Source organism: Chiloscyllium punctatum, chromosome 37 (assembly GCF_047496795.1).
Source record: "Chiloscyllium punctatum isolate Juve2018m chromosome 37, sChiPun1.3, whole genome shotgun sequence".
Lineage (NCBI taxonomy): Eukaryota > Metazoa > Chordata > Chondrichthyes > Orectolobiformes > Hemiscylliidae > Chiloscyllium > Chiloscyllium punctatum.
In genome coordinates this window covers 26,333,433-26,360,830 of record NC_092775.1, presented here as the reverse complement: position 1 = coordinate 26,360,830, position 27,398 = coordinate 26,333,433, and the positions used below count along the sequence as shown (strand labels likewise).

General features: G+C 40.5%; 1 protein-coding gene across 6 annotated transcripts in view; it reads right to left on the bottom strand.

Moving 5' to 3' along the window:
* Positions 1-27,398, bottom strand: part of ptprt (protein tyrosine phosphatase receptor type T) — a 1,418,554-nt gene that overhangs the window by 785,401 nt on the left and 605,755 nt on the right. For all 6 annotated transcript variants that reach the window (XM_072556501.1, XM_072556497.1, XM_072556496.1 and 3 more), the window contains exon 6: positions 10,769-10,943. In XM_072556501.1, coding sequence (XP_072412602.1) covers positions 10,769-10,943 — 175 coding nt within the window. The remainder of the gene's footprint in view (positions 1-10,768; positions 10,944-27,398) is intronic.

Below are 27,398 nucleotides of genomic sequence, written 5' to 3'. Positions count from 1 at the left end.
CAAGGTTCATGTTCTCACACTTACTGTCACAATAAACATCTTCCCTAGCTCTCATCCACCCCCACCCCACATGCACTAGTAAACGTGCATGGCCCTGTGCCACCTACTCATTCACTTATGACAGCTCACCACCTTTCCCTACTTGTACTAGCACAAAGAGCTGTTACATGCACATTCATCTCACTCAGTCACTGCCATGTGACTTATTTCCAAGTGAAAATGGGGCACAAATAAGGAGGAGAAAGTCAGGATGGGGGTGGGGGGGTGGGGGGTAGTGGTTTGGTGTGTGCCCACCATTAGGTGTTGCACCCTCGCAGAAAAGTAAGCCCTGGTCCTGACCTATCAAGGGCGATTGTTCACACGGTGTCAATCTTCATGTCCCAGCAACCATTACTGTGCTGCTCTCTCTTTACTGCCACACTGAATGAACACTTAACATGTCCAGTCTTCAACTCCTTGATCTCTTTTCTCTGTCTTGTCTCCTGCAGGCACTAGCAGCATCTGTGTGGTCTCAGTGACAAGAGGTCCAGTCCCAGTACACATCTTCTCCACCATCTCTGAATAAGAACACACAAGTACTTGGGTCAAGTACCAGTAACTCTGCCTCCTGCATGTTCGAGCAGCTCAAAACAAAGTTCTGATCTGAGACCTCAGTGCCAGATGTTGTTTGTGAGCTCAGTCTTCAGTAAGCTGACACTCCTGTACCCATTGCTGCAGTGATGAGGATCAGGCAAATTATGCCTGAATATGCGCTGAGCTGAATCTGATAAAAGGCTGAAATAGTAGCCCTGAAATTGGGCTGCAAAACCAGAGGTTAGCCCATCATGGTCATTTGTGGCAATCCTGATACAAGTCAAATGGCTACCAAGTATTGGTCTGGCTGGCCCTTTGAGGCAGAAGTCCTGTATCCAAGAACTGCTAACTCATCAGAGATAGTGGTCAGTAATGCTGAGAATGCAGTTGCATTGGATCAGTAACCACAGAGGAGGATCCAGAGGGGAGGTATACAGGTAGGTCTTACCCCAACCTGTCAGGAAAGTCTGGGGGAGGAAGGATGAGGTTTTGCTCTTTGATCTATAGGGTGTTTGATCAAAACGCTACCCCCTCCACCACCATCACCATGATTACTATTGGTCATTATTTGCCCACTTTAGGGCCTCAGTTGACGTCGATGCGAAACAACCTTCCCACTGCTGACTGACTTGCAGGGAGCTGAGAAGGTGACATGTTCCCAAACGCTGCCTTTTATCCTTCCAACTTACTCCCAAGTCTTGGATGAAATTGCATCCATCAAGTGTAGATCTTGCTACTATGTTTCAGTTTAAATCTTCTGAATACATGAAGGATGATAGTGTGGTGAGAAGCAGAAGCAAATTTTGAGATGCCTGGATCTGCAGCCTATAAATTCTAAAAAGTGGTGAGATAACAGGGAGTTGGATGTGAGAAGATGGATTCGGTGAGTGTATCCTATCACCCTCAATGGTTTTAATCCAAGTTCTGGCTGTGGCTTTACCAATGATCATCAGTGCCACTTCCTCCATGGTGGTAAGGACATGTAGCCATGCCTGTCCCTGTCAGTTTAGGAGCTGCTGCCACCAGTTATTCTGCAAGAAAATGAACATCAATTTGTCAGTGTGATTTAATGTGGAATTTGGGTACTGGGCCTCCTGCGGGAGAATAATTGGCCGTGTTTACAAGCCACGGGATGTGGACTTGCATTTTGCAGTGTATTAGGATTTGTTGAGAATATGACTTTGAGCTGTGAATCAAACTTGATATGTAGTGTTGAAGGGTGAATAAAGGGGTTATTAGTGTGAAGCTAATGTTCCCTTGTAAAGAAATGCTATTGAAGATGCCATTGAAGATTGAAGGAGCCATTGACCTTGGCCCTCTCACAAGTCCATTAAATACCTTACATTCACTTCAGAGGCTAGACTGCTGATATAGATGTGATGGTTTCCTTCTGCCACTACCTTCTTCATTTCTGCCTGAGAGAAAGGAACTCTTTCCTGCAGTATACCTCCTGCATCCAAAAGCTTGGGATATGCTGCATGATCTACTGCACCACTTCCAATGTTTTTCCTGCACTTTTACTACTGAGAGCCACTTCTGCAGCCAGAATACACTTTGATTTTTAAGAGGTGCAGGTTGGCATTAAGTATGGCTTCTTGTGGTACTCGTCTCCCACATACTTGGGTCCCTTTTACATTTTTCAGCTACTCAACACTATGTTCTGTATGTCACTATTTTTTAGGTGAGCAGACAGCACAATTGTTGCAGAATAATAATTATATTTATCAAAATAATGCATTCGAATTGCAGTCAAATTGCAGATTTGTTAAATTTGAACACTGAACATGTTAGAAAGACAAACTTAGAACTTAGGGAACAGCGTCAAGATTTTAAGAGTAAGAAAAAAGAATAATTGTCAATTATTGCAGCAAAAGAACTGAAAATTAAAGGCATGCCCATTTTATCAGTGGGTTAGGACTTGCTAATGGAAAGGTCGAAAGATGTTGGTTGAAAAACCAGAACAACTTGAATCCTGGGTTGCATTGCTAAATTCGTTGAGTTCAAATTCTCAGTAACATGCTAATATTGTATATGGTCACAAAGCATTTATGTTTGTCATGACATGATTATCTAAAGCTCAGATGCATTATAGAGGCAGATGAAGAAGTTAAACATGTCAGAGGGAAGAGGGAGAGCTCTAAACATCACAATAAGCCAGAATTCTTCAATCTCAGAAAGCGATCTTTCAAACATGGCTTTACAGGCATACGCAAAATAGTTCTCAGAAAGAAATCTGAAACAATACCTTTTGCACAATAGGACAAGAGGGTGTATGTTCAGGGTTATATCGAATTCCAGTGTGTGTTATGAAGGCTAAGATACTTAGCTGATTAAAAAATAGATTGTTACTGGGGTTGGTGTTCTGGAAGAATGAGTTGCAACATGTTGAAGGACCTTGTTCATCCAAAATTTATATTATGATTTATTTTCATTCAGGCCATTTCACATCACGACATAATGCCGTGAGTCAAACTTCATGGAAGCATGATCACCCTATAAAATGGCATAAGATGACTGATTTCATCGCAAGGGAACAAGTTACTGCTCAACACTTGAGTTTTTCTTCCATCTGTAGTTCATTCAATGCAAAATAATGGGCATAATAAAATAAAATGGCAATATGTCATTAAAGTTTAAGGCTAACCAGAGATTGCTCTCAGAGGAGGAGGTGGTGGTCTGCAGGATATTTATTATATATATTACAATATCCTGTAGATATGGATAGCCTCCTATTCCGAAGCGCCTTCAAGCAGACTGCAGATTGGAGAAAATTTATTATTTTTTTGGCTAATGTTCTACAAGCCTTAAACATGTTGCTACTCATAATAAAATAATTTTTTCAAACAATACTTCTATTTATATGGAATATACACACCAGTATCAGTCTTCTCTTTGCTTGATTACTTAACGTAATGAGGTGTACTACTGAAATGCAGAACATTAATTAAATCAGTTTTATTGGGCCAATTAAAACTGAAGTTGGCGTCTAACATTTAATTAATAACACAGCAGCTATTAATTCAGGGTGCCAAAGAACGACCTTCCATTTAATGTTGCTTACCATAACCTGAGGAGATTCTAAAATGTTTCACAGGTAATGAATTATATTTTAAGTGTTGTGATTGTGCAATGTGAGAGAACAGCAGCAGTTAATTTGCACTTAGCATGTCCCACAAACAGCAATATGATAAATTATGAAACTCTTCAGTTAATTCAAGAATTAATCAGGTATCAGCCTGTTTTTCTTTGAATAGTGCTCGAAGATCTTCTATTGTCCTCTGAGAGGACAGACAAGGTTTCATTAGACTCTATTTGAAAGGCAACTTTTCTGACACTGCCACACTCGAAAATTTTGTATTCAAATCTGAGAAGAGAGCTAAAACTCACATCCATTGACTAACAGACAAGAGTTTTACCCCTGATACCTTAAAGAGGTCACTAAACAATCAAGCAATTTTTTTTTTCCTGACCTTATTTTAACTTGAGAGCACAGCATTGTTGAAATGAAGAAATTCATTGAATCCCTATAGTGTGGAAACAGGCCATTTAGCCCAACAAGTCCACACCAACCCTCTGAAGAGTATCCCACCCAGACCCACTTCCCTATCCAATCACTTTACATTTCCCCTGACTAATGTCCCTAACCTACACATCCCTGAACACTATGGCTAATTTAGCATGGCTAATTCACTTAGCTTGCACATCTTTGTGTCTGTGGGAGGAAATCCACGCAGACATAGGGTGAATGTGCAAACTCCATACAGACAGTCGCCCAAGGCTGGAATCAAACCTGGTTCTCTGGCGCTGTGATGCAGCAATGCTAGCCAGTGTGTTACCCTGAAAAGCAGGTACTTGTGTCAAAATTCTGATATCTCAATCGTTGAATGCATGCCAATGAAATAATGGTGCAGCGAGCATTCTCTGAACCTCATGGGAGGCCTGAGAAACTTATGGGTGAGTACATAGAGTGAATGCAATATGGAAACCAAAATTGGTTTGGTATCACTTCAAATGTAGAGCTCACTTAGCTACCCTGACTAGTCATGCTTTAATCTTATGAAGCATATGCCAAAGCATTTTATTTGAAAACATACATGGTCTTATTCCAGCTTGAGGATCTGAACACCTATTTTCTTTTCCTTTACCAGGAAATAAAACCAAAATGTGGACTTGATTAGCCATGCTCGAGGCATGGAGTTTTAGGGGGATGGTAGGTCAGTTAGCACACAAAAAATAGATATTGGACTGCCGATTTTATAGGCCATTGTCTGTATGGGGCATAAAGTCCCACTTGTCTAATAGGTTTAGCTATGGAAGGGATCAAATTGCTTGGATAAATAGAGTTCGGAGGCGATATATTGTGCTGCTCTACCACTGTAAGAGTATAAAACTTAAGTGGTACATTTTTCTTTTGCCTTGCAGCTAAATTTAAAATTGCCTCCAATCATTGATGCTGGGCAATTTTAATCCAACGAAAATGAGAATTGAACATCTTTTCTCCCAAATATACTGGAGAGTTCTAAAAAAACACATGGCTTACTTTGCAGAAACTGAAAATTACAGTGTTGTGAACTGTGGGAAACATTCAACACAGATGGACTACTTTTAATTTAGGTTCAGTGTGGAATTTATAACTGTGGGTAGCAACATTTTACAAGTCTGCATTTAACATGATTAGATTCCCTACAGTGCAGAAACAGGTCCTTTGGCCCAACAAGTCCACACCGACCCTCCGAAGAGTAACCCATCCAAACCCATTCACCTCCTCCCTACTAATGCACCTATCACTATGGGCAATTTAGCATGGCTAGTTCACCTGACCCGCACATCTTTGGACTGTGGGAGGAAACCCCAGCACCCGAAGGAAAACCACGCAGACACAGGGAGAATGTGCAAACTCTACGCAAGCCAGGTGAATTGGCCATGTTAAATTGCCCATAGTGTTAGGTACATTAGTTAGAGGGAAATGGGTCTGGGTGGGTTACTCTTCGGAAGGTTAGTGTGGACTTGTTGGGCCGAAGGGCCTGTTTCCACACTGTAAGGAATCTAATAAATAAATAATTAAAAAAACAGTTGCCCGAGGCTGGAATTGAACCCGGGTCCCTGGTGCTGCAAGGCAGCAGTGCTAACCACTGAGCCACTGTGCCATCTCCATGGCGATATGAATGCCATTTTTTCCACATCACAAAGTTCCTGCATTATCTTCTTGTGGATATTTGGAGGTAAATGTCTCTGAAGAAGGTTGGGTTGAACACAGGGCTCCTGGTCAAGAGATAGGGGCATCATCATTATACTAGCAGACCTCTTTAAGAAGATAGTAAAGCAACTAAATGAGAAACTTTTCACATTGGATTGAATTCTACTGCTGCCTCTAAGGAGACTGGAACCTAAATCCAATGTCTTAGACAGCTCTGTCACACTGCCAGTCCTTATTACTTATAAGTACCTGTAGTGTGAGTCAACCTATTGGGACACCTTGAGAATTTCCAGCACAGGTGGGGCTTTCTTGCTCAGAGGCTGGAACACTACCACTGTCACAACAGCTGTTCAAATTATTACTTGTAGATACTTATATTCAAACCATTCAGGCATTTTATGAAGCAGCCCTGGAGCAGGGCATTATAGTTCCTTGTTGTTTGTTGACATTTTTTGTTAACCTGCTCAAAATGCCATCAGACACCTGAAGCAAGTAAAACCTGAAAGGAGGCCTTCTGGTTCAGAGGCAGGGACATTACCATAATGCCACAAAAGCCCTTACATATCATTTTTGTAATGTGACTGGAAAAGCTTTTAACAAGGTTGGTTTCTGTCTGTTACCTAATATACTTCAAATCTTTCTCTATATTATTTAAACAGTAAACTGAGAGAATTCTGAATGCTGGAAATCGGAAACAAAAACAGAAATCGCTGGAAAAACTCAGCATCTATGGAGAGAAAGCAGAGTTAATGTTTTCTTCAGAACTGATGGTATCTCGGAAATGGTTGGTATTGATGCAGAAGGGAGGAGGGTAGGGGGAGTAGTAAACAACAGGTGGAGTTAGAGCACAAAGAGGGAGAAAAATGGTAGAGCAGTCAAAGGAGTGGGTAAAGATCAGCTTGGGAGAATGATAGGACACTAATGGGGACTATTAGTAACTGACAATGTGTTGTGTGTGGTAGTAGCCCATGTGATGACAAAGCCTGGTGTGTTTATTTAAATGTTGTTTAAATTTTTTTTAAATCAACCTATCCAGAAATGTTACCACACCCCTCTGGAGCAAATGGGCATATGAACACAAACCTCCTGGTTCAAAGGAATGGACATTAGCACTGTGCCACAAGAGCCCAATGTGAATGGATACTGAATACAGACTAATTAGGTTTAACTGTAGTCAATTTGTACTAATTTTAGCTTGTTTGAAAAGAATATGTTAACACGAGCTTACTGATTTCCTCCTAATTATGTACTAAATTATCACACCTGTCCACTTGGTAGAGACAAAAACTTATCAAAGCATAAAGTATCCAGTAACAAAATTAGAAACAAGAGCATTTAGATGCTGATCACAGATTATTGTGCTGTTGAAAAGAAACAGGTATAAATGACGTGGAGAACTAAAAATGTGGAAACATCACCAGTTTGGGGAAAAGTTAAAAAGTGGGTTATCCAGAGTCTTTCTTCACAATATTTTCCAATTTGGTGCTACTCAGAATTGGTGCAATCGTTATAGAAGGTCACTTGTTTGCCCTTTCAGTTGGCATATAAAAACTAAAAGATAGTCAAATAAAGTAATATATGTACTGAACAAATGCTGGAGATCACAATGGGTCAGACAAAATCCACGGAGAGAGAGCAAGCTAACATTTTGAAACTTGATGACTCTTCATCAGAGCTGGTGAAGCCGTTTTGATGAAGACCTATCTAGACTCAAAACGTTAGCTTGCTCTATCACCGTGGACACTGTCTGACCCATTATGATCTCCAGCATTTCTTGTTTTCAGTACAGATTCCAGCATCTGCAGTAATTTGTTTCTAATATTTGTATTTGTCAGTTATTAGATACTGGGGAATAAACAAATATTTCGAATTTTAAAAATGGTCACAAGATTTCTTTGATTCAATTTCTTTCCCCAAAACTCTGAATCCATGTTTAAACTGTATGCTCAATTATTTTTGGTGCTTAGAAGAAATCTTCAATCTTTCAATGAAAATATAACTGAAAATCATAGGGCTAAATGTTGATATACTTTTTTCAGTCAGGTTTGAAACAAAATTACCTTAAATTGCCTTTTATCAAACTGGAGATCAATGAATTACAATATTGTGCAAATTATGTTATTTCCTTGACAAAATTTGAAGTGTTTGTTTTATGAATCTAGACAAAATACCTGCCTAATCTACAACTAAAGACACATTTCAAATCTATTACACATGGGAAAATTATTTACACTGTAATCAAAAACAAATGACATTTAATGCACTTGATTCACAAAATTGTCTTCACTTGGAAATCCAGTCTGTCTTTGATTATTGGATTTGATTCTAGATGATTTCAGAAGGAAATACATTTTTACTTATTTAAAATCTTGAGGATAATTTGATCTTCAAAATCTGAAAGTTAACTTTAGTTTTTCACGCTATCTAATTGACCGAGTCCCATTTTACATGCTACATTTGAGTATAATCTGACTCTAATGATCACATCTTATTTAGATAAGCATATTACAATGATCATGACACATTGTTATGGTAGAAACGCAATACAATTTCTCAGGCAGAGTTTGAAATGAGGTCGAGACCATTTGTTTGAACTTAGCACATTCTGAACCTTAAGTGGCTTGTGAGACAAATGCAACATTTACATGGCTAGCAAGGAGAGAAATGATTTCCCCAAAACTCATCCCTATTATCACCACTACCACAAGCATCTGGAATAAAGTCCTAATTGATATTTGATATTTATATTGCATATCTTTACAAAAAAAGTCACTTGACTGGAAACATTTTTGAGTCTATCTTATGTTTCATGGCATTTGGCAGTTAAGTACCATAACTTCAGATAATTTATGTATTTCAATGCAGAGACTTTGGGAAAGTTACGAGCTTGTGGAAGAACAGCGAAAATTGGACAGTAGTTGCCCAGTTTCTGCATTTAGCTACCCATTTGCAGACATTGTGAGTTGCTGATTAATTTACTTCTTGATAATGGCAAGTGGTGACCATCTAACGCTAACCACTGAGTCAAAATTAAGATAAGCATCATAGGATGGTCTCCCTCTCCATTTGACTAAAAAAAAATACCTGCTGAGGGTCCAGGAACGACATAGAGAAATAGACGTCCAGAGAAGTACAGTTTAGGTATGTTGGCCATGCTAAATTACCCATAGTGTCCACATAGATTAGCCATAGGATATGCAGGGTTGCATGGATAGGGTAGAGGGTGGGTCTGGGTGGGAAGCGCTTTGGAGGTTCAGTATGGACTCAATGGGCTGAATGGCCTATTTCCACACTGTAGGGATTCTATGATTCTAGTCTGGAGACCTGCCTTGCCCAAACTGTGCTCTGAAAAGATATTGCTCTGTAATATGACCCTGACAAAGCTATCAAATTTATATTAATTTTTCTGGGTAGAGGCCAGAAATCCTTTTTGTTTACAGTTGGCAAAGATTGAGGTCCTAGGGACGTATTAGGAGAATAAAATCACAAGATTCCACAGTATTAAAGAAATACAATGAACTTTACAACACAATGTTTGGATAATAAAATAATCTACATACACATATTTAACTTACGCTCTAAAAACCAGAGTTAACATGTGGTAAAAATTGGAAAAAAGACTAACTGTGGCTGAACACTGCACTTTAAATGGTTGATGCAGCCAAGTTGAATCCTACAGATATCTTAGCAAGTCCCTTCGATATTAGTGAATTTGTAGGTAATTAAATCACACAGGAATGTTGTCTCCCTTCCAAGGGATTCCAAGTCTTCATGTTTTGAGAATCTGACTTTGAAACTCATTTATAAGCCACTTCGTTGAGCGCTGCCTCAGTGACTGTTCACATCAAAGTTCTTCAATCTCTTTCCCTGAGATTGTGTTTCATTGTATTCTTGAAGGTACACAGCAAGGAACTAGTTCAAGGGTGCATTTCAAGCTCTTTCACAGATAGATACTAGGGTTTGGGAAAGTAGCTATCAGCAAACTCAAACAAATACTGATTGAGGCTTTCCTTCACCCTACTCTCAAATGCATGGTTTCCATGGACTTCACCTGCACTAATTGCCTGAAGTCTGCTAATGACAGCATTTGTGCCGTCTAAAGTGACTTCTTTGTTTGAACACTCTCTCAACTTTAAATTGTCACTGCAACTAACTTCTCCTTACAAGCCCACAGATAAGTTGAAACCAGAACATGTTCATAAGCTCCACCCATTTCTTTGATAAGATAGCCTGCTCTGAGCTAATAGAGTTTGCTGGCTTTCAGAGTTCGTTGAATGCTTTTATTTTTAGACAATTTAGCTCAAACTCCCAAAGAAACAAAAAAAAAGTAATCATCAGGGCTTTTGTGTACTTGTGACCAGGCCATCAATTTGACAAAAGGCATTGATAATAGTCTCTCACTTGGTCTACAGACAGCTTCTCAAAACTGTAGGCTAAAAGAATTGACAGCAAATCTATACTATTTTTGAAAGGTTTGCCACAAACTTCAATCAGCCAATGAACTCTCATATAAGACCTACAATCAAGGTTAGACAATCAAGAGACATTCAACAACCTGAAAGGCCAAAAATGCATAATGGCAGATGAAGGCTGACAGACATTTCATGTTACACATAACATGCAACATATTCTTTTGAATGTTCTGACTACCTGACAGTGATAATTCAACACAAGGTTAAATGTGACAGATCTAGTTTATTATTGCAAATGTATATCTCCTCCGTAAGGACCCTGATTGTTTTTGATTAATAGAGCTGCAAACATTTTGCTCTTTGCACCTGTAATTATTTGCATTTGATATGGCACCTTATGAAATGATAATGACATGAATACAATATATATGCAAATATCAGAGCAATTTTACTGAACCAAGGCAATGGAAGTTTCCACACACCAACAAACTATATTACTCCACTGGACTTTCAATAACACATCCTATTGCTTTTATCTAACTTGCACTTCTGTGGTTTTAATAAGAACACATTAGCAATGGCTTACCTTTCACAATTAGTTCTGCATAGTTGGACACTCCTGAGCCTCCTTCTGAGCGGATCACACATCTATATTTGCTTGTAGTCTTCTGTGATGTATCTGCCACACTGACAGTGGCAGAAAAACGCCTGTGGTTAACCACCCTTGTCACCATCAATGCTGTATCCTTTCCATTCCATTGCTGTACAAAACAAAATACATCTTAATTAGAAAATGCATCAATTTTTAGGTAAATTCTGATTGAATAATGATGAATTATTAATTGGTTTCAGCGTTGTGGTTCGGAATATCCATATTCTAGTGTAATTTGCTTGCGTGTCTTCTTAATTAGGGTTGTGTCTGATTACAGAACCGTACAAGCTTACAGCTCAAAATCTAGCTGTTCAACCTCTTACGTTGCTTCACTTTCTCCCCATAGGCTTGTAGAATTGTGTTTTAAAGATTTGTTCAATTTCCCTCAAAAAGATAAAATGATTTCTGTTTCAACTCTTTATCACTGACTCCTTAGCCATCGGAAAGAACTTTCCTGTTCAACTTGCTCCCTATTTTTAAATATCTGCATCATTTTCATTCCTTCTCTTTGCTCGGGGTTGTGTATTACACCTTTTCTCATTGGTATAACTTACCATCCCTGTTGTCATCCTACTGAATCTATCCTCTCTATGTCTTTAATGTTCCTTTGCTAATCAATTTTCCAAAGCTGCACACAGTTCTTTTACTCTGGCAAACTTAATGTTCTGAGTCATTCCAGCTTTACTTCTTAATCTTGTAACCTATTCCTGATGGGCTTCATTTCTAAAACTTAAAAATATTTCCTGACTGTTTGGCTTTTGTGAGCAACTGTGTTGAAGACTACAAACAACTTAAGAAAGACAAGGAGGCATAGTTCACCACAATCACATGGGATGCATATCTGACTTAACACATTGGTGCAATGGTTTGAGTAATCTAATTTTGAGGGATTTAAACATGAGTCTAATGCTTCTTGATGAGCATTGGAAACGCTGAATCTAATGCTGAACAGACAGAAAAGGATCCAATTACTTGGATGTGCTTAAAGGTTTCTGACTTTCAATGTAGAAGAACTCCATCTTTGCAGGGATTCATGTAGAGACCAGCAGAAAGAGTCAGCGAGATGATATATCCACTTTCTCCAACACTGTAAATGTTTAAATGTCTGTTCTGAATATCAGTGAATGAGTAAACAGGTGAGTGGATGAATGAATGGGTAGAATGGTATGGAGGGTGAAGTGAGTGGGATAAGTGGATAGGGTGACTGAGATACATTAGAAGGTGGTTCGAGAGGCAAGTAGGTGTGGCGGTAGGGTGGCAGGTGAGTAGATGTCTAAGGGGGTGAATTAATGGCTGAGATGGCAAGTTAGTTCATGGCAGATGGGAAGGTGGATGGGTAGGTAGGTTGGGGAGGGTTGTCAGTTAGTGACTAGTCAGGTCATTTTGAGGGATACCAAGGTTGTGGGGGCCAGTTAGGTCAGGTTGGGAGACAGTTGGTTGAAGGAGACTCAGAGTGTTGGGCATTATTTGCAGGTGCTCAAGAGTTAGGTCATGGGGAGTAATTGCATTGGATTGGGGGGTTGGGGTGTTGGTCCAACAGGTTGTTTAAGGCTCAGTAGAAATTTAAGTGCTTGGGGTATAACAGTGTTCAGACCCCTAAGTAATGCTATGGGAGTTCATGGACTTTTCTACAAGAAGTCTTTATTTACAGCTTGATCCATACACACATCACCTTCACAATGGGCTGGACATTCCTGCTCCCTTCCAGCTTTTATTACTTTATCAAGTGGCTCTGACACCATTATGAAATTTCCATTTTGCATGCTGCTGACATTGGTCTCTTTAATCTACAGGACAGCAAACAGGGGATTAGTGAGCTGATGGTGAGAGGCAGTTTGATAGTTATAGCGTTTGATTAGTATCTTTCTGCCTAATATTTCCTGGATAAGTAAGTCTGCTCATCAGCCTGTCGAAACTCTTCTCAATTTCTTTGTTACCTCTCAGTTGTAGAAACTCAAGGTGAATGTCCACATCTTTATTTGTACAAAGTCTAATTCTCCCCTCAACAGTATGTTCTCTGACCATATTGGCTTCAGACTAAGCAATGTCTCAATTTTAAAATTATGAACCTCATTTACAAGTTTCAAGATCTTCATTTTCAAAATCTCCCAATATCCCATCTTTGTAATCTCTCCAGCCCCACAATTCTCTATGAAATCTGCATTTCTCTAATTCTGCTTTTAATTGCTCCCCAATTAATGTGAAGGCTGTAAATTCTGGGATGTGCTTGCTAAACCCCATTCAATACCTACTTCCTTTTCTGTATTTTGGATGCTCTATCTATTTTTATTAACTGTCCTAACATCCATTTTGCTTTATAATACTCTGAGCTGAAGCACTTCTGGAGGTTTTATTATGCAGATTTTTAAAATTACATATAAAAGTAAAATTCAAATTGTTGTTACTATTCTGTTGTTTGGCAAAAATGGTTAGTTAATTTTTACATGTGATTACAGACTATAGGGGTACTGGTGGCACAGTAATATTGTCATTTGGCTCAAAATCCAGAACCACATATCTCTGGGGACATGGCTTCAAAATCCACCGCAGCAGGGGGTGAAGTCTGAATCCAATAAAATCTGATATATTGAAACAAAAGCTTATCTAATGGTGATGCCGCAACCGACAGATTGGATCTAAGCTCTGCAATCCTACTTCACTTAATTGTGAAGAGTGGAGGACAATCAAATAACTCACTCGAGGAGGCGGCTCCAGAAACATCCCCATTCTCAATAATGGGTGAGCCCAGCACATCAATGCAATAGACAAGGCTGATGTATTTACAATAATCTTCAGCCAGAAGTGTTGAGTAGATGAACCATCTTGGCCTCCTCCGGTCATCTCCAGTAGCACAGATGCCAGACTTCAAAGAATTCAATTCACTCCACTTGATAGAGAAACCGTTGAAGGTACTGGATATTGCAAAGACTAAGGGGGCCTGATAACACTCATTACTGAAGACTTCTGCTCCAGAACTTGCAGTGTCCCATACCAAGCATTTCTATTAGAACACTGACATCGACCTGACAATGTGAAAACATTACCCAGTTATGTTCTACACAATACACAATAAGCAGGAGAAATCTAGCCTGGTCAGTTACGACCCAATGAATCTCATCTCAGTCAGCAGTAAAGTGATGGAAGGTGTCATCTATACTGTTATCAAGCAGCCCTGCTTGACCACTGCCATCCAGAGAACAAAGGCAGCTTATACATGGGAACTTCCTTGCAACTTCCCCTCCAAGTTACTCTCTATGACATCTGCTTACTTGGAAATATATCACAGTTACTTCATTGTTGTTGGGTCAAAATGTTGGCATTCTTCCCTAATGGCATTGTTGGTAGACTTACATCAAATGGACTCAACAGTTCCAGAAGATGGTTCACCACTATCTTCTCAAAAGCAGCTCAGGATGAGTAATAAGTGCTGGATCAGCCAGGAATGCCCATCTCTCATGTGTAATGAATTTTAAAAATCAAAATTTTAAGGCACAGACGACTAAAACTACAGCTGCTAAAAGTTAAGACTAAGATATGTAATGGGTTAGTTGGATGGGTTGGTTCTGAGCCAGTCAGGTTTATTCAAATGTATATTGTGATTTTGCCTCTACAATGCAAATACAGAAACTTAAAAGGCTGCCATCTCAGAATGAAAACCAATTAATTAACCAACCAGTCATCTGAATGACCGCAGCAAATAATGGCTAAGACAGTTGTTCCTTTACAATCACGGTACAAACATCTACCTGGCAAACTGCCCACTATGTCCTGTACACAAAAAAAGGACAAACCCAACCTGGTCAATTACCACCCTATCAGTCTGTTTTCGAACATCAGTGAAGTGATGGATGGCTATCAAGCAGCATTTGCTTAGCAATAACCTGCTCACAGATTCTTAGTTTGGGTTCTGACAGGGCCACTCAGCTCTTGACTGCATTAGAGACTTGGTTCAGATATTGACAAACGAGCTGAACTCAAGACTGCCCTTGACAGCAAGGCCATATCTAACACAGCGTAGCATCAAGGAGCTCTAGAATACTAGTCAATGGAAATAGGGAGGGGTTACTCTACTGTTGGAGTCATACATGACACAAAGGAAGATGGTCATGGTTATTGGATGTTAGTTATCCCTGCCCCAGGACGTATGGACAGGAGTGTCTCAGTTTTTATTTTAATTTAACCTATTTTTCTAACCAACTTGTTCAGAGATGTTATTACACACCTCTGGAGCAGGTGGGACTTGAATCCGGGCCTCTTTCTCCAGGGACACCATCATTGCACCACAAAAGGGCGTTAGTTTCTCAAGTGTTATGACATAGGCCAAACCAATGTCAGCTGTTTTGTCAATGATACATCATAAGGTCAGAAGTATTCACTGATGATTGTACAATGCTCAACATTTTTTGTGATGCCAGAGATACTGAAAGATGCCATGATGAAATGCAGCAAGACGTGAATGATTTCTCGGTTTGGACTCAAAGTTCACAAATACCATTAATGGCAGACAACTGCCATGCAATGACCATCTCCAATTAGAGAGAATGTAACCATTGCCCCTTGATATTTAATGGGATTATCTACTACAAACATCCGGGGGGTTACCACTGATCAGAAACTGAACAGGACCAACCGCAATAATATAGCAGCTTCAAAAACAAGTCAGACCCCAGGAATAATGCAGCAAGTAACTCCTCTGTTGAATCTCTAAAACCTGTCCACTGTCTACAAAGCACAAGTCAAGAGGGTGATAGAATACTGTCCACTTGTCTGGATAGATGCAGCACCAACAACACTCAAGAAAATTGACACCATCCAGGACAAAGCTGACCACTCAATTGGCATCATGTCCACAAACACTCATGCCCTCCACTGAAGCACAATAACAGCTGTGTGTACCAGCTACAAGGTGCACGGCAGAAATTCATCAAGTCTTCTTACGTTTCAAACCCACAACCACTACAACTACTACTATCTAGAAATACAAGTACAGCAGATACACAAGAACACCAACAACAGCAAGCTCCCTTCCTTGCCACTCACCATTCTGACCTGGAAATGTAGCACTGTGTCAGAATCCTGGAAGTCCATCCTCAATGACATTGTGGGTCTACCTACATTAAACAGTGATTCAAGAAGGCAACTCACCACCACCTTCTCGAGGGAGATTAGGGATGGGTAATGAATCCTGGTCCTGCTAGTGAAGCTTACATCCCAGCACTGAATAAAATAAAGTACAGATTTGAAGAAACATATATGGGAGAGCTCAGAGAGAACTCTAGGTCTCAAGGTTAAGACATTAAAAAACATAAACCCTGGGACTAGATTCATCTAAGGACTCGAAATAGATATTTTAGGACAAATTTAAACAAGGATGCAGTGACACAAGATGTCTAACTTTAGTGCAAAGCAGTGTCTGCTTCACACCAATGTTCAATTTGTGTAGTATAATTGTCAAGTACAGGTCTGATTGAAACCATGCAAAACTGACTCAACGTCTTTCTGTTCTGATGTTAGATCAGAGGTTGATTGAGGATTTAGGCTCCATTTATATAAATGTATTAGTGTGAGTCCATCTCAAGGAATACTATTATCACAATTGCACTATAAATGGATTCAGTAACTCAATGCAACACTGATGCAGGAAAATTTAGCTTGACCTTTGCCGAAACAGAAAAACTTCCATAGCACAACATTTACATTGTTAAAGATTGCAAATTTGACAGGTTTATTCCTGTAAAGATGTCAAATTTTGCAGAAGATACCTAATTAGCTGAGTTGATACATGTTGGACACAAGTTCTTCTTGAAAGGTAATCAGAAATAATGACCTGATCTAGCAAAAAGTTGTAATGAGTCGACATAAAAATCTTTTGCTTATTAGATGGAGTGCACAAACTCCGTGAACATCGTAAAAATAGAATCTTTGACCCAGGACATTGATTGAATATCAGAACGGTGATACATATAGACAGGGGATTGCTGCAAGCATTTCTCTTTCCTTGATTGAGTCAAAGAGTCTATTTAATTTACAGCAGTAAAGGAATGACCACTGAATCTTAATGAGTTGAGGCTCTTGTCTTAAGTTGTAGTTTATTGATGGTAGGAATTAGTTTCATTTTCCTGTTAAATATTTTTGGTAAGATCACTGAGGGACTTAGATGACAATCTGTCACCTTTTGAGATCCAGAGCTATTAACCCAACCCAAGACTGTTTGACATCATCAGATGAACACTGTCTCCCGCATTAACCCATTCAGAACTATTACTGAATACAACAGTAATTGGCAAGGATGGCAGAAAACTAAAACTGGGATTTTTGAAATGGCATTGGAGAAAATCAGGGACACCTTGGGTCAAAGGTTTACTGACATGACCAGCAGAGAGTAGGAGGAACCTAAGTTGTAATGTTGTTGACTGTTTCCCCGTGCAAATCTAAGATGGACTAATAAACTAGGCTCACATTCAGGCAAAGAAGTGAATTCTGCAGACATGCAAATATATTTGTTGGGCTTAGTAGGGGGTAATCTTAAGAGGTGGATGGTCAGACAACATTTGAGATTATTAATATTTTGGACCACTGTTTCTCTGGGAAGTTGAGAGTGTGGATCCTCAGACAAGGTTGGTTGGAGGGAGAAGGAGATGATAATCACTATTGAGCGGAGTTCTGTTTGGATGTAGCACTACCTAGTATGGAACTGTACCACTCAAGATCGGAGACGGTTACAGAGAATGGTGAACTCGGCCGGGACAATCACAAAAGCCAACCTCCCATCTATAGAATCCATTTACCAGGCCCACTGTCAAGGAAAGGCCACCAACATTCTCAAAGATCCGTCCCGCCCTGGCAATGTTTATCTACAACCTCTACCATCCGGGAGAAGGTACAGAAGCCTGAACACAGGCACCAGCTAGTTTCAAAACACTTTTTACCCTCCTGTTGTTAGAATACTGAATGGACTCACAAACTCTTTACATTCACCTGTAACTGTGTTTTTGTTTTTGTGGCTGTTTACCTATTATTTACTTATCTATACTACTTAACTCTGTAATCTGCCTGCATTGCTCGCAAGACAAAGCTGCCTCGGTACACGTGACAATAAATTCAATTCAATTCAATTGAAGGACTGTAGCCTACTGGGAGTGATTGACACTATGGCAATCAAGGAACCCATCCATTGGGGTTAGTGTAATCAGGTGAATAGACACTGTTCTCTCTGGTCAGGATCGAGCGTCTCAAAGGTTGTTTTGCCTGTCTGGAGCCTGGGTTCAGAATATCTCCTCTGGGCTCATAGGTACCAATGATATAGGTAGAAAGAGGTCGTGCTGAGGGAATATGAGCTGCAGGATACTAAACTAAAAAGCAGAAGCAAAAAGGTAATAATGTCTGGATTACTGCCTGAGCCACAAGCAAAACTGGCACAGGGTCAACAAGATTAAAGAGGTAAACGTGTGCTCAAAGATTGGCATGGGAGAAAAGGAATTGAATTCACGGGACAACAGCACCAGTTCCGGTGAAGGAGGGAGCTAGTCTGATGGGATGGGTTCCACTTGAATCATGCTGGGACTGGCATCCTGATGAATGGCTGTAGATAACCAGGGCTGTAGTTAGGGCTTTAAACTAAATTCTGGTTTGGTTGGGGTTGGGGACAGGGGGGTTCAGTTGCAAGAAAATTAGAATATCAGAGTTAAAGGAGAAGGTAGGATTGTAAGTTAGTGACAGGGCTGATTGTTCCCAGAAAACAGAACAAAAGTACAGATGTCATAGTGCATCAGGGAATAAGAATGTAAGGAAATCCAACAACAGAACAAGTTTAAAGACTTTGAATCTTAATGCCCCAAACATTTTGAATCAGGTTGACAAACTGACTGCACAAATTGAAGTAAATTCATATGATGTCAGAACCATTATGGAAACATGGTTACAAGGAGATCAAATCCGGGAACTTTACATTCAGGAATATTTGACCTTTCGGGAGACAGGAGGGTGGGGTAGTACTGTTAATAAGAAATAAAAAGACGACATTTGTGAGAGATGATCTGAACTCAAAAATTGTAGAGCACATTTTGGCCAAGGTAAAACAAAACAGTTTTATATAAGGAAAGATATACTTTCATTGGAGCAGTTCAAAGAAGTTCACTAGGATGATCCTTGGCATTGAGGGATTGCCTTATGAGCAAAGCTTGAACAGGTTGGGATTTTACTCCCACAGTTTAGAAGAATGAGAGGTGACCATATTGAAACCTATTGGACTCTTAAGGGGCTTGACAGGATAAATGCTGAAAGGATATTTCCTCTTGTGGGAGGGTCTAGGGGCATTGTCTCAAAATAAAGGGCTCCAATTTAAGAATGCGTTAAGGAGCAATTTTCTTTGTCTAAGATGGTTGAGAGCTGAGTGGGCAGAGCTGTGCAGCTCACCAGATAATTAAGACTGAGATAAAAAGATTCTTGATCAATTGGGGAATCAAGGTTTACGAGGAAAGAGAAGAAAAGAAGTGTTGGATCAGCCATGATCTTACTGAGTGGTGTACCAGACTAGAGGGGCTAAACAGCCTACTCCTTTTTCTCTTTCTTATTATATTTGTTATTCCAGTTCCTTGATATCATGTACGGTCAGAAGGTGCCTTGATGTCAAGGGCAATCACTGAACTCACCTTTGAATTCAATTTTTTTGCATAAGTTTGGACTAAGGCTATAATGAAGTCAGAAGCTGAATATCCTGCCTGAATTTGAACTGAACATTCATGAGCAGATTATTGCTCAACTAATGCTGGACAGCTCCAATTGCTCACAGAATGGACATGTTTGTTTTCATTTTGGGATCAAGGATTTAAGTAAAATAATTGCTTTCATAAATTGAAGAAAACTCAATGGTTGCATTTTTCCCAGCCTCTGAACAATGTGGGCCGTGGACAGAAAGTTGGGAAAATCACAGGTTAGTCAGTTAACAGTTTCTTGAGGTTCTACTTTCCAACAAAGTGTTGAACAGCACAACAAGATTCTCATGAAATCATGGTGAGAGACCTATTTGTATGTATTAGCATGTATTAACATCTCATTAATAATTCATATGACCTCATATTTATGCAGTTTCTCATTCTCCCATTCGCTGGATGTATTTCGGAGTGGTTACCTGGCAACTCCAACTCACTGCAAGCTGCTCCAAACACCCAGTACCAACACATCAGGACATACTCATAGGCAGCGAGTGCACAGACCTTGGCATGTGACAAATACCAGCTTCACAGCCTGCAATTCAACGCTGCACTTTAGAGCACATCAGCACCTCTCATTGCAATACTCCTGCCAGGACATCCCGTATGGAAGTGGGCACTCATTTTATGGAATTTATCAGGCTGCATTTCAACAATCCTCTCCAGCTCACCTTTATGCTTCAGTGTTCTCAGTATCCCTGCCCTGCCTTGTCTATTGGCTTTTTACTTCCACAGCATGAGTACCTCAGTCTTGTTGCCCTGCCTGGCACAGAGTGACGCAGCTCAACATATTTGTGAGCAGTTAATGGTGTGGACACATTATTGAATGGCACAGTGCAAATTTAATCTCATACCTGTAGCATGAACCAGCAGCATATGGGGAAAATGCACTGCATACATCTCAACCAAATTGCCATGTCTCAACATTGATGGGGAGTAGTTTCCATCAATTCAACAGGAGATGCAGTCTGTCAGGAGGTCACAGCACAGTCAGTAAAGGGCATCTTATAATCACAGGCCAGAGTCTTCAGCATGGTCAATCATCTATGTTGGGTAACAAGAAGTGGTGGGCTATCTCACTACACACTGGAGAGTAGGCAGCTGTAAGTCCTACAGGTCCAGTCAGAGGATTCTCAGAACATCAGTCAGGGAGCTGCATGGAGATCATTAGAGGTCTGGTCAGTCATCAGTTGTGACTGTTTGTCCTTGTCAGTCAATCCTGAGGCTGAGCTGCATCAAGTAAAAGGAATTCTCAGGAAACACTACTTTGATTGAAATGAGGGGCAAGTCTATACTTGAGATTAAACACAGCAACCTGAGCTGCAGAAGAGAGACACAGTCAGTGAAGGTGGGAAGATTGAGATATAAACAGGTTGATGAGCTGTTATTGGTGGGAACCACAATGAAGGCCAAATGTGTTAGGGAGTGTATACCAAGATGGTTGGCAGGACTGAATCGTAGGGCCATTGCTCAGGGTAGAGGTTAGAATTGCAGTTGCAACTCCACGTGGGAATCAGCAGCGATGGCCTGTCCAAGGAGTTCCAGAAATTAAAAGGGTCATGGATGTTTGGAAGGCCCATTGATGACCAGGCTGAGCATGTGATTCACTGTTCAAGGTATAACCTCTGTTCTCTACACATTCACTCAGCTCCGAAACACAAACGGTGAATGAGTAATGGGTGTGACCACACCTGGTGTGTGTGGAGTCAAGTTCTATTTTGTTGTCTCAATCTGTAAACTCCATTTGGAGTGGTGGGACCCTTCAAGGGCAAACCAATCAATCTTGCACTCACAGAGGACAGGTTTAAGTCATATCTAACCATTAGTATTGTGCATGTGAAATGTCCAACTGGTGTGGAGTGTAAATACTGGTCATAAGCAAAATTGACCATGTCATTGGCCATTTCAGATTGAAGGTAGGCATCTCGGTGAGGCAAAACTAATCACAGATGACCTTTTAAAATTGACACAAGTGGGCACAAAGCACAAAGATAATTGAAGATCTCAGGCAAGGTGTGAGTACTCATGCTGCACATAGAATCTCCCACCATCTCTTGGTAAATATGACTGGTTCTGCATTCATTGGGGAATGGTCTCTACATCAAAGCTCCTTGTGGAGGCATTCCATGGCCCTCCTTCTTAGACAGCTCCTTGTCCCATGGTATAAAGGAGTATGTCAAACCATCATTTGTACGTGATGTGAATGCTGACTGCATGCTTTATAAAGGACCTGTTCTGTTTGTTATGTTCTCCAGACATGGACTGTGAACAGAAAACTACTGATTGTCAATGTCAGTGCATGTTTGGCTTTGTAAAAGGGCAGTAGCACTAGAAATCTTGGGGTTTCTAAGCAGTGATGAGAATTTCTGTCCATGACAAGTGAGGCAATCAAATGGATGGACTGCCATAGGATGGTGTGTGGTTAATGAGGGAACTTGGGAAGATAATGTGAGAAACTTGGTAAATCCTCACAGAGAGAATCCTTGCATGAAACTATCAAAAATGAGAGGTGATGTCTGATAATATTCAGTCCACATTGGAACCCATTGAATTGAATTTTTTGTATTGAATTTTGAAATTGTATCAATGAGTGTTTATTGTTTAATAATAACATCAATAAAGCCATAATTTACTTTCTATCAACATGACTCCTGGTGTATGCCCATAATGGTTACTGGGTGAGTTAGCATAGAAGAGGTAGAGAACAAAACAGAAAGATAGGGCAAAAGGTGACGCATAGGTGGTATATGAGTTGTAAATGAATGGATTAACAACTATGATAATCCATGTCGATGATTGGGAACATAAGGTATTAAGTGGTTTTGGAATGGGTAAATGGGCATAGGGTGACAATAGGGGTATGGGTGCTGTGGGGGATGCGTATATGTGCACACGTTAGCATGGAGCTCTGATGGATTGTTGGGGAATGTTTAGAGTATCAAACATGAGCATGAAATGAATGGGAGGATCTGGGGGTTGGTATTAGACATTAGGTGACATGGGTTGGTTTGGATGGAGTGTGGAAAGTCAGGAAATGGGTGAGAGCAGGAGAGATTTTGTTTCCATCTTTATTTTGTAATTGTTGATCACAGTGCCAGAGTGGAGGCTAGTTATCCATCTTGCATACCCACCCCATTAGTTAGGAGCCAGAAGTCCCTTGGGCCGCTTAGCCCAAATTATATTCCAGCCATTTGCCCCCCCACCGCAGCCCCCTCCCCTCCATTAGACTGAAAATGCAAAGAATAGGTGGCCATTTTTAAAATTTGTGCTTGCAAAGCTGGAATTTCACTTGGCTCTAAGCACCCAACATGGGAATGAAAATTAGGAACATTATTTCACTCTTGTGACCCATTTTGTAAGATTAAAATTTACTCCCTTAAAAAAACTTGCCCATTCCCTATCCCCCTCCTTACTATCCCAGGCCCCAAACATACCTTCCACATGAAGAAGTGATTTACTTGTACTTATTTCATCTCGCCACACCTTAATTTAGACATGTTTAAAATCCCTATTTCTATTTCATCCCAATTAGTAACCCCTTTGTATTTTGTACCATCAGTTTCCTTGACTCCTCTCTACTTCTATCAAAATTATAAAATACAAAGTTTTCCAATCCCTTTCCGTTCTTAAGAAGTCATATTGGACTGGAAGTGTTCACTGTTTATCTCCATATGGATATGCTGTCAGACCTGCTGAGTTTCTCTAGTACTTTCTGTGTTTAGATTACTTACAGTGTGGAAACAGGCCCTTCGGCCCCACAAGTCCACACCGCCCCGCTGAAGCACAACCCACCCATACCCCTAACCTAACACTAGGGGCAATTTAGCATGGCCAATTCACCTGACCTGCACATCTTTGTGACTGTGGGAGGAAACCAGAGCACCCAGAGGGAACCCATGTAGACACAGGGAGAATGTGCAAACTCCACACAGTCAGTCACCTGAGGTGGGAATTGAACCTGGGTCTCTGGCGCTGTGAGGCAGCAGTGCTAACCACTGTGCCACCGTGCCGCCCATCAAAATTTTACTTTCCGAGCTGAGGCTTAAAGTTAAGGTTTACAAAGACAGTTGACAGGCAAATTAGAGACATGGAGACTGAATTTCAGAAGGCATGTTAATGGTAAGTTGCTCTGAACATACATAAGGATATCATAGATGCAATTTCCACGATTTGCAAACAACTGTTTGACAAGTGGTGCATGGTCAATCTTGTACTTTTGTAAAACTAGAAGCCTAAAATGGAGAGGTCATCAAACTTGCATCAATAAATTATCACCAATGTCACAGGTTGTGTCAGATGTTGCTCAGTTGGTAGCTCCTGAAAGCTTATGGGTTCAAGGATCTGAGAATAAAAATCAAGGCAGACACTCCAGCGCTGCAACATTCAAGGTGCCACCTCTCAGATGAGTTATTAAACCTAGGACCCATTTGTCCTCTTAAACACATATAAGACCTCACAGCATGATGCCAAAGAATAGTTGGGAAGTTATCCCTCACTGTACTGGACACAGGTATTCCTTAATCGACATCACAAAAACAAAGTGTCCAGTTATTCTCACATTTCCCTTTGAGGGAACTTGCTGTGTGCAAATTAGTTGTCATGCATCTACATTTTCAGTCATGTGGAGGTGCTGGTGTTATACTGGGGTGACAAAGGATCCATTACACAAACAGTATTATTGGAGCTGCACTTTGTAACATCACAAATTCAATAATGACATTTTGGACAGAAGGGCTCCTGATTCATAAGTTTTGGGAAAGCGGTTCTTGTTTCTTGCCTTCAATTTCCATTAGTTTTCATACCCATACATTTTGACAGTAGTAGTATTTAGGTGAGTGGAAGAATAGCATAGATATTGATTAGATTCCCTACAGTATGGAAACAGGCTCTTCAGCCCAACAAGTGCACACTGATCCTCTGAAGAGTAACACACCCAGACCCATTCCCTTACCCTCTGCTTGGCAATTTAGCATGGCCAATTCACTTGACCTGCACATCTTTGAATTGTGGGAGGACACCAGAGCACCTGGAGGAAGCCCACACAGACATGGGGAGAATGTGCAAACTCCATACAGATAGTCGCCTGGGGCAGGAATTGAACACAGATCCCTAGCGCTGTCAGGCAGCAATACTAACCACTGCCCCACCATGCCACCCAATGCATTTGGAGTAGTACCTTGACCAGGGGTGGAGAACCTGTGGTCTTAAGGTTACATGCAACCTTCTAGGCCATTGTGTGTGATCTTATGAATGAATACAAATTTTGCAGAACAAATCTTGTATTTTTTATTAATATTTTTTTCCATCCTTTATTATTTTTATTTTAATCTTAAAATGAATGTATTTAAAATACCAGAGAGTAAAAGAAAATTCAACTAAATCATCCCCACGTATTGCTGCGAATCTACATTCTCCTACTTATCCAAAATCAAGACGCCCTTAAGGTCATGAATGACGGATACCCATCTAGAGGATCAGCTAAAACTGCAGACCTCCATGCTGCAACCAAATATTCAAATGCTTTCCTACAAAAAGCAGTCACAACAAAGTCATTAAAAGGTTAGTTAACTTTACAATTAACATTTTTATTCTTTTTTTAGTTAGTTAGTACATAGTAGTTAGATTTTTGCAAAATGATGCGAATTTTGAAGAATGTATGTAAGTTTCTTGGATGCGGCCTTATTAGATTACAACTAACATAATGCGGCCTTCCAACATGAAAAGATTCCCCACCTCTGACTTAGACTGTTTACAGAGTGTATATACTTTTGTATTCTTTACTGAGAATCTAACATTAGGGACCATCTCGTTAGCTAGGTAAAAACAATGACTGCAGATGCTGGAAACCAGATTCTGGAACAGAGTGGTGCTGGAAAAACACAGCAGTTCAGACAGCATCCAAGGAGCAGGAAAATCGACATTTCAGGCAAAAGCCCTTCATCAGGAATACAGGCAGAGTGCCTGAAGGGTGGAGAGATAAATGCCATCTAGTTAGCTGTAAATTAATTTAATAGAAATTTATTTTTAATTAGATAGTTGCTACAGGTAACAATGGCGATCAACAGGGTAGTGCGTTTAACCGGAATAGGGGAAATCAGAAACAGTTCAAACATCCCTGACAGCTATATTTGCAAGAAGCTGCCTAGTTGCAGCTTCTGTCAGACTGCATGGATTGGTGGAATGACAAACAGATATCCTCAGGAGCATGCAAGAAATGGAAAGTGTCATAGACAGGAGCTTTCGAGAAGTGATCACACCCAAGGTTCAGGCAAATAGGACAGGCAGACAGTATAGGTGTCCCCTCTGGCTATCCTCCTGTCTAACAAGTCGGCCATTTTGGATACTGTCCGGGGACAAATATTTGCCTATCAGAGGATGGCGGCAACAACAGCAGCCAAAATGGTAGCACCATAGCGGGAGCAAAGTGTATTGAAATAGTAGTAACAGTGGACTCTACAGTCAGGGGCACAGATAGGCATCTCTATGGTTGTAAATAAGACTCCAGGATAAGGTCAAGGATGTCTCTGAGCAAGAAATTCTCAAAAGCGAGGGCGAGCAACCAGAGGTTGTGCTCCACGTTAGTTCTAAAGACATAGGAATAAAGGGTATTAGGTAGTAAGTTGAATATCAAGATTTCTAGGTCTGTCATCTTGGGATTAGTCCATGCCTCATGCCAGTGAGGCTAGGTTTAGGAAGATAGTAGAGTTAATATGTGGCTAAACAGCTGGCTTAAGAGGGAAGGCTTCAGTTATGTGGATCATTGGGATGTCTTCTGGGGCAGGTGGGACTTGTGCAAGGAGGATGGATTGCACCTAAACTGGAGGAGCACCAATATCCTGGCACGGAAGTTTGATTGTGTCACTCAGGAGGGTCTAAACTAGTGTGGCATTGGGGCAAGAACAACAGCAATAGGTCAGCAAGTGAAATAACTCAGTGGAAGTTAGAGACTACAGCCAGTAAGGCTAAGAGGAAGAACAGAAAGGGAAAGGTTACTGAACATGGCAGGATGGGATTGTGAAATGTGTTTGTTTTAACATGAGAAGTACAACAAATAAGAAGGATGAACTTAGAACTTGGATTAATACATGTAACTATGATGTTGTAGCTATCACAGAGACGTTGTAAGGTGGGAGACAAGACTGACAGCTTAATGTTCCAGGATTCCGAACTCAGGTGAGAAAGAGAAGAATGTAAAAGAGGTGGGGGAATTGCATTACTCATTAGTAAGAATATTACAGCTGCACTGAGGGCATCTCCATAGAGGTCAGGAATAGGTACATTCACTTTGACAGGGTTGTACTACAGGCCTGCAAACAGCAAGTAGCTGACAGAGGAACAGATATGTGGGCGGATTATGGAAAAATATGAAAGCAATAGGGTTGTCAAGGTGGAGCAAATTACTGCAGATGCTGGAATCTGTACTGAAAACAACAAATGCCGGAGATCACAGTGGGTCAGCCAGCACCCATGGAGAGACAGCAAGTTAATATTTCGAGTGTAGATAGATGCTGCCTGAACCACTGGGATCTCTGGCATTTGTTGTTTTCAGGGTTGTTATTGTGGGTGGACTTAACTTCCTCTGCATTGACTGGGGCTTAGATGCAGGGGGTAGTGGAATTTGTTAGGTGCATCCATTAGGGTTTTTTCAAGCGGTGTGTAAATAGTCCAGCTAGGGGAATGAGCCCAGCCAGGTGGACAACATTTCAGTGGGGAAGTGTTTGAGAAACAGTGATGATAATGCTGTAAGTTTAAAGTTACTTATCGATAAGGATAAGGGTAGCCCTCAGGTGAAAGTACTAAACTGGGGGCAAGGCCATCTACAACAAGATTGTGTAAGAACTTGGGAATGTAGA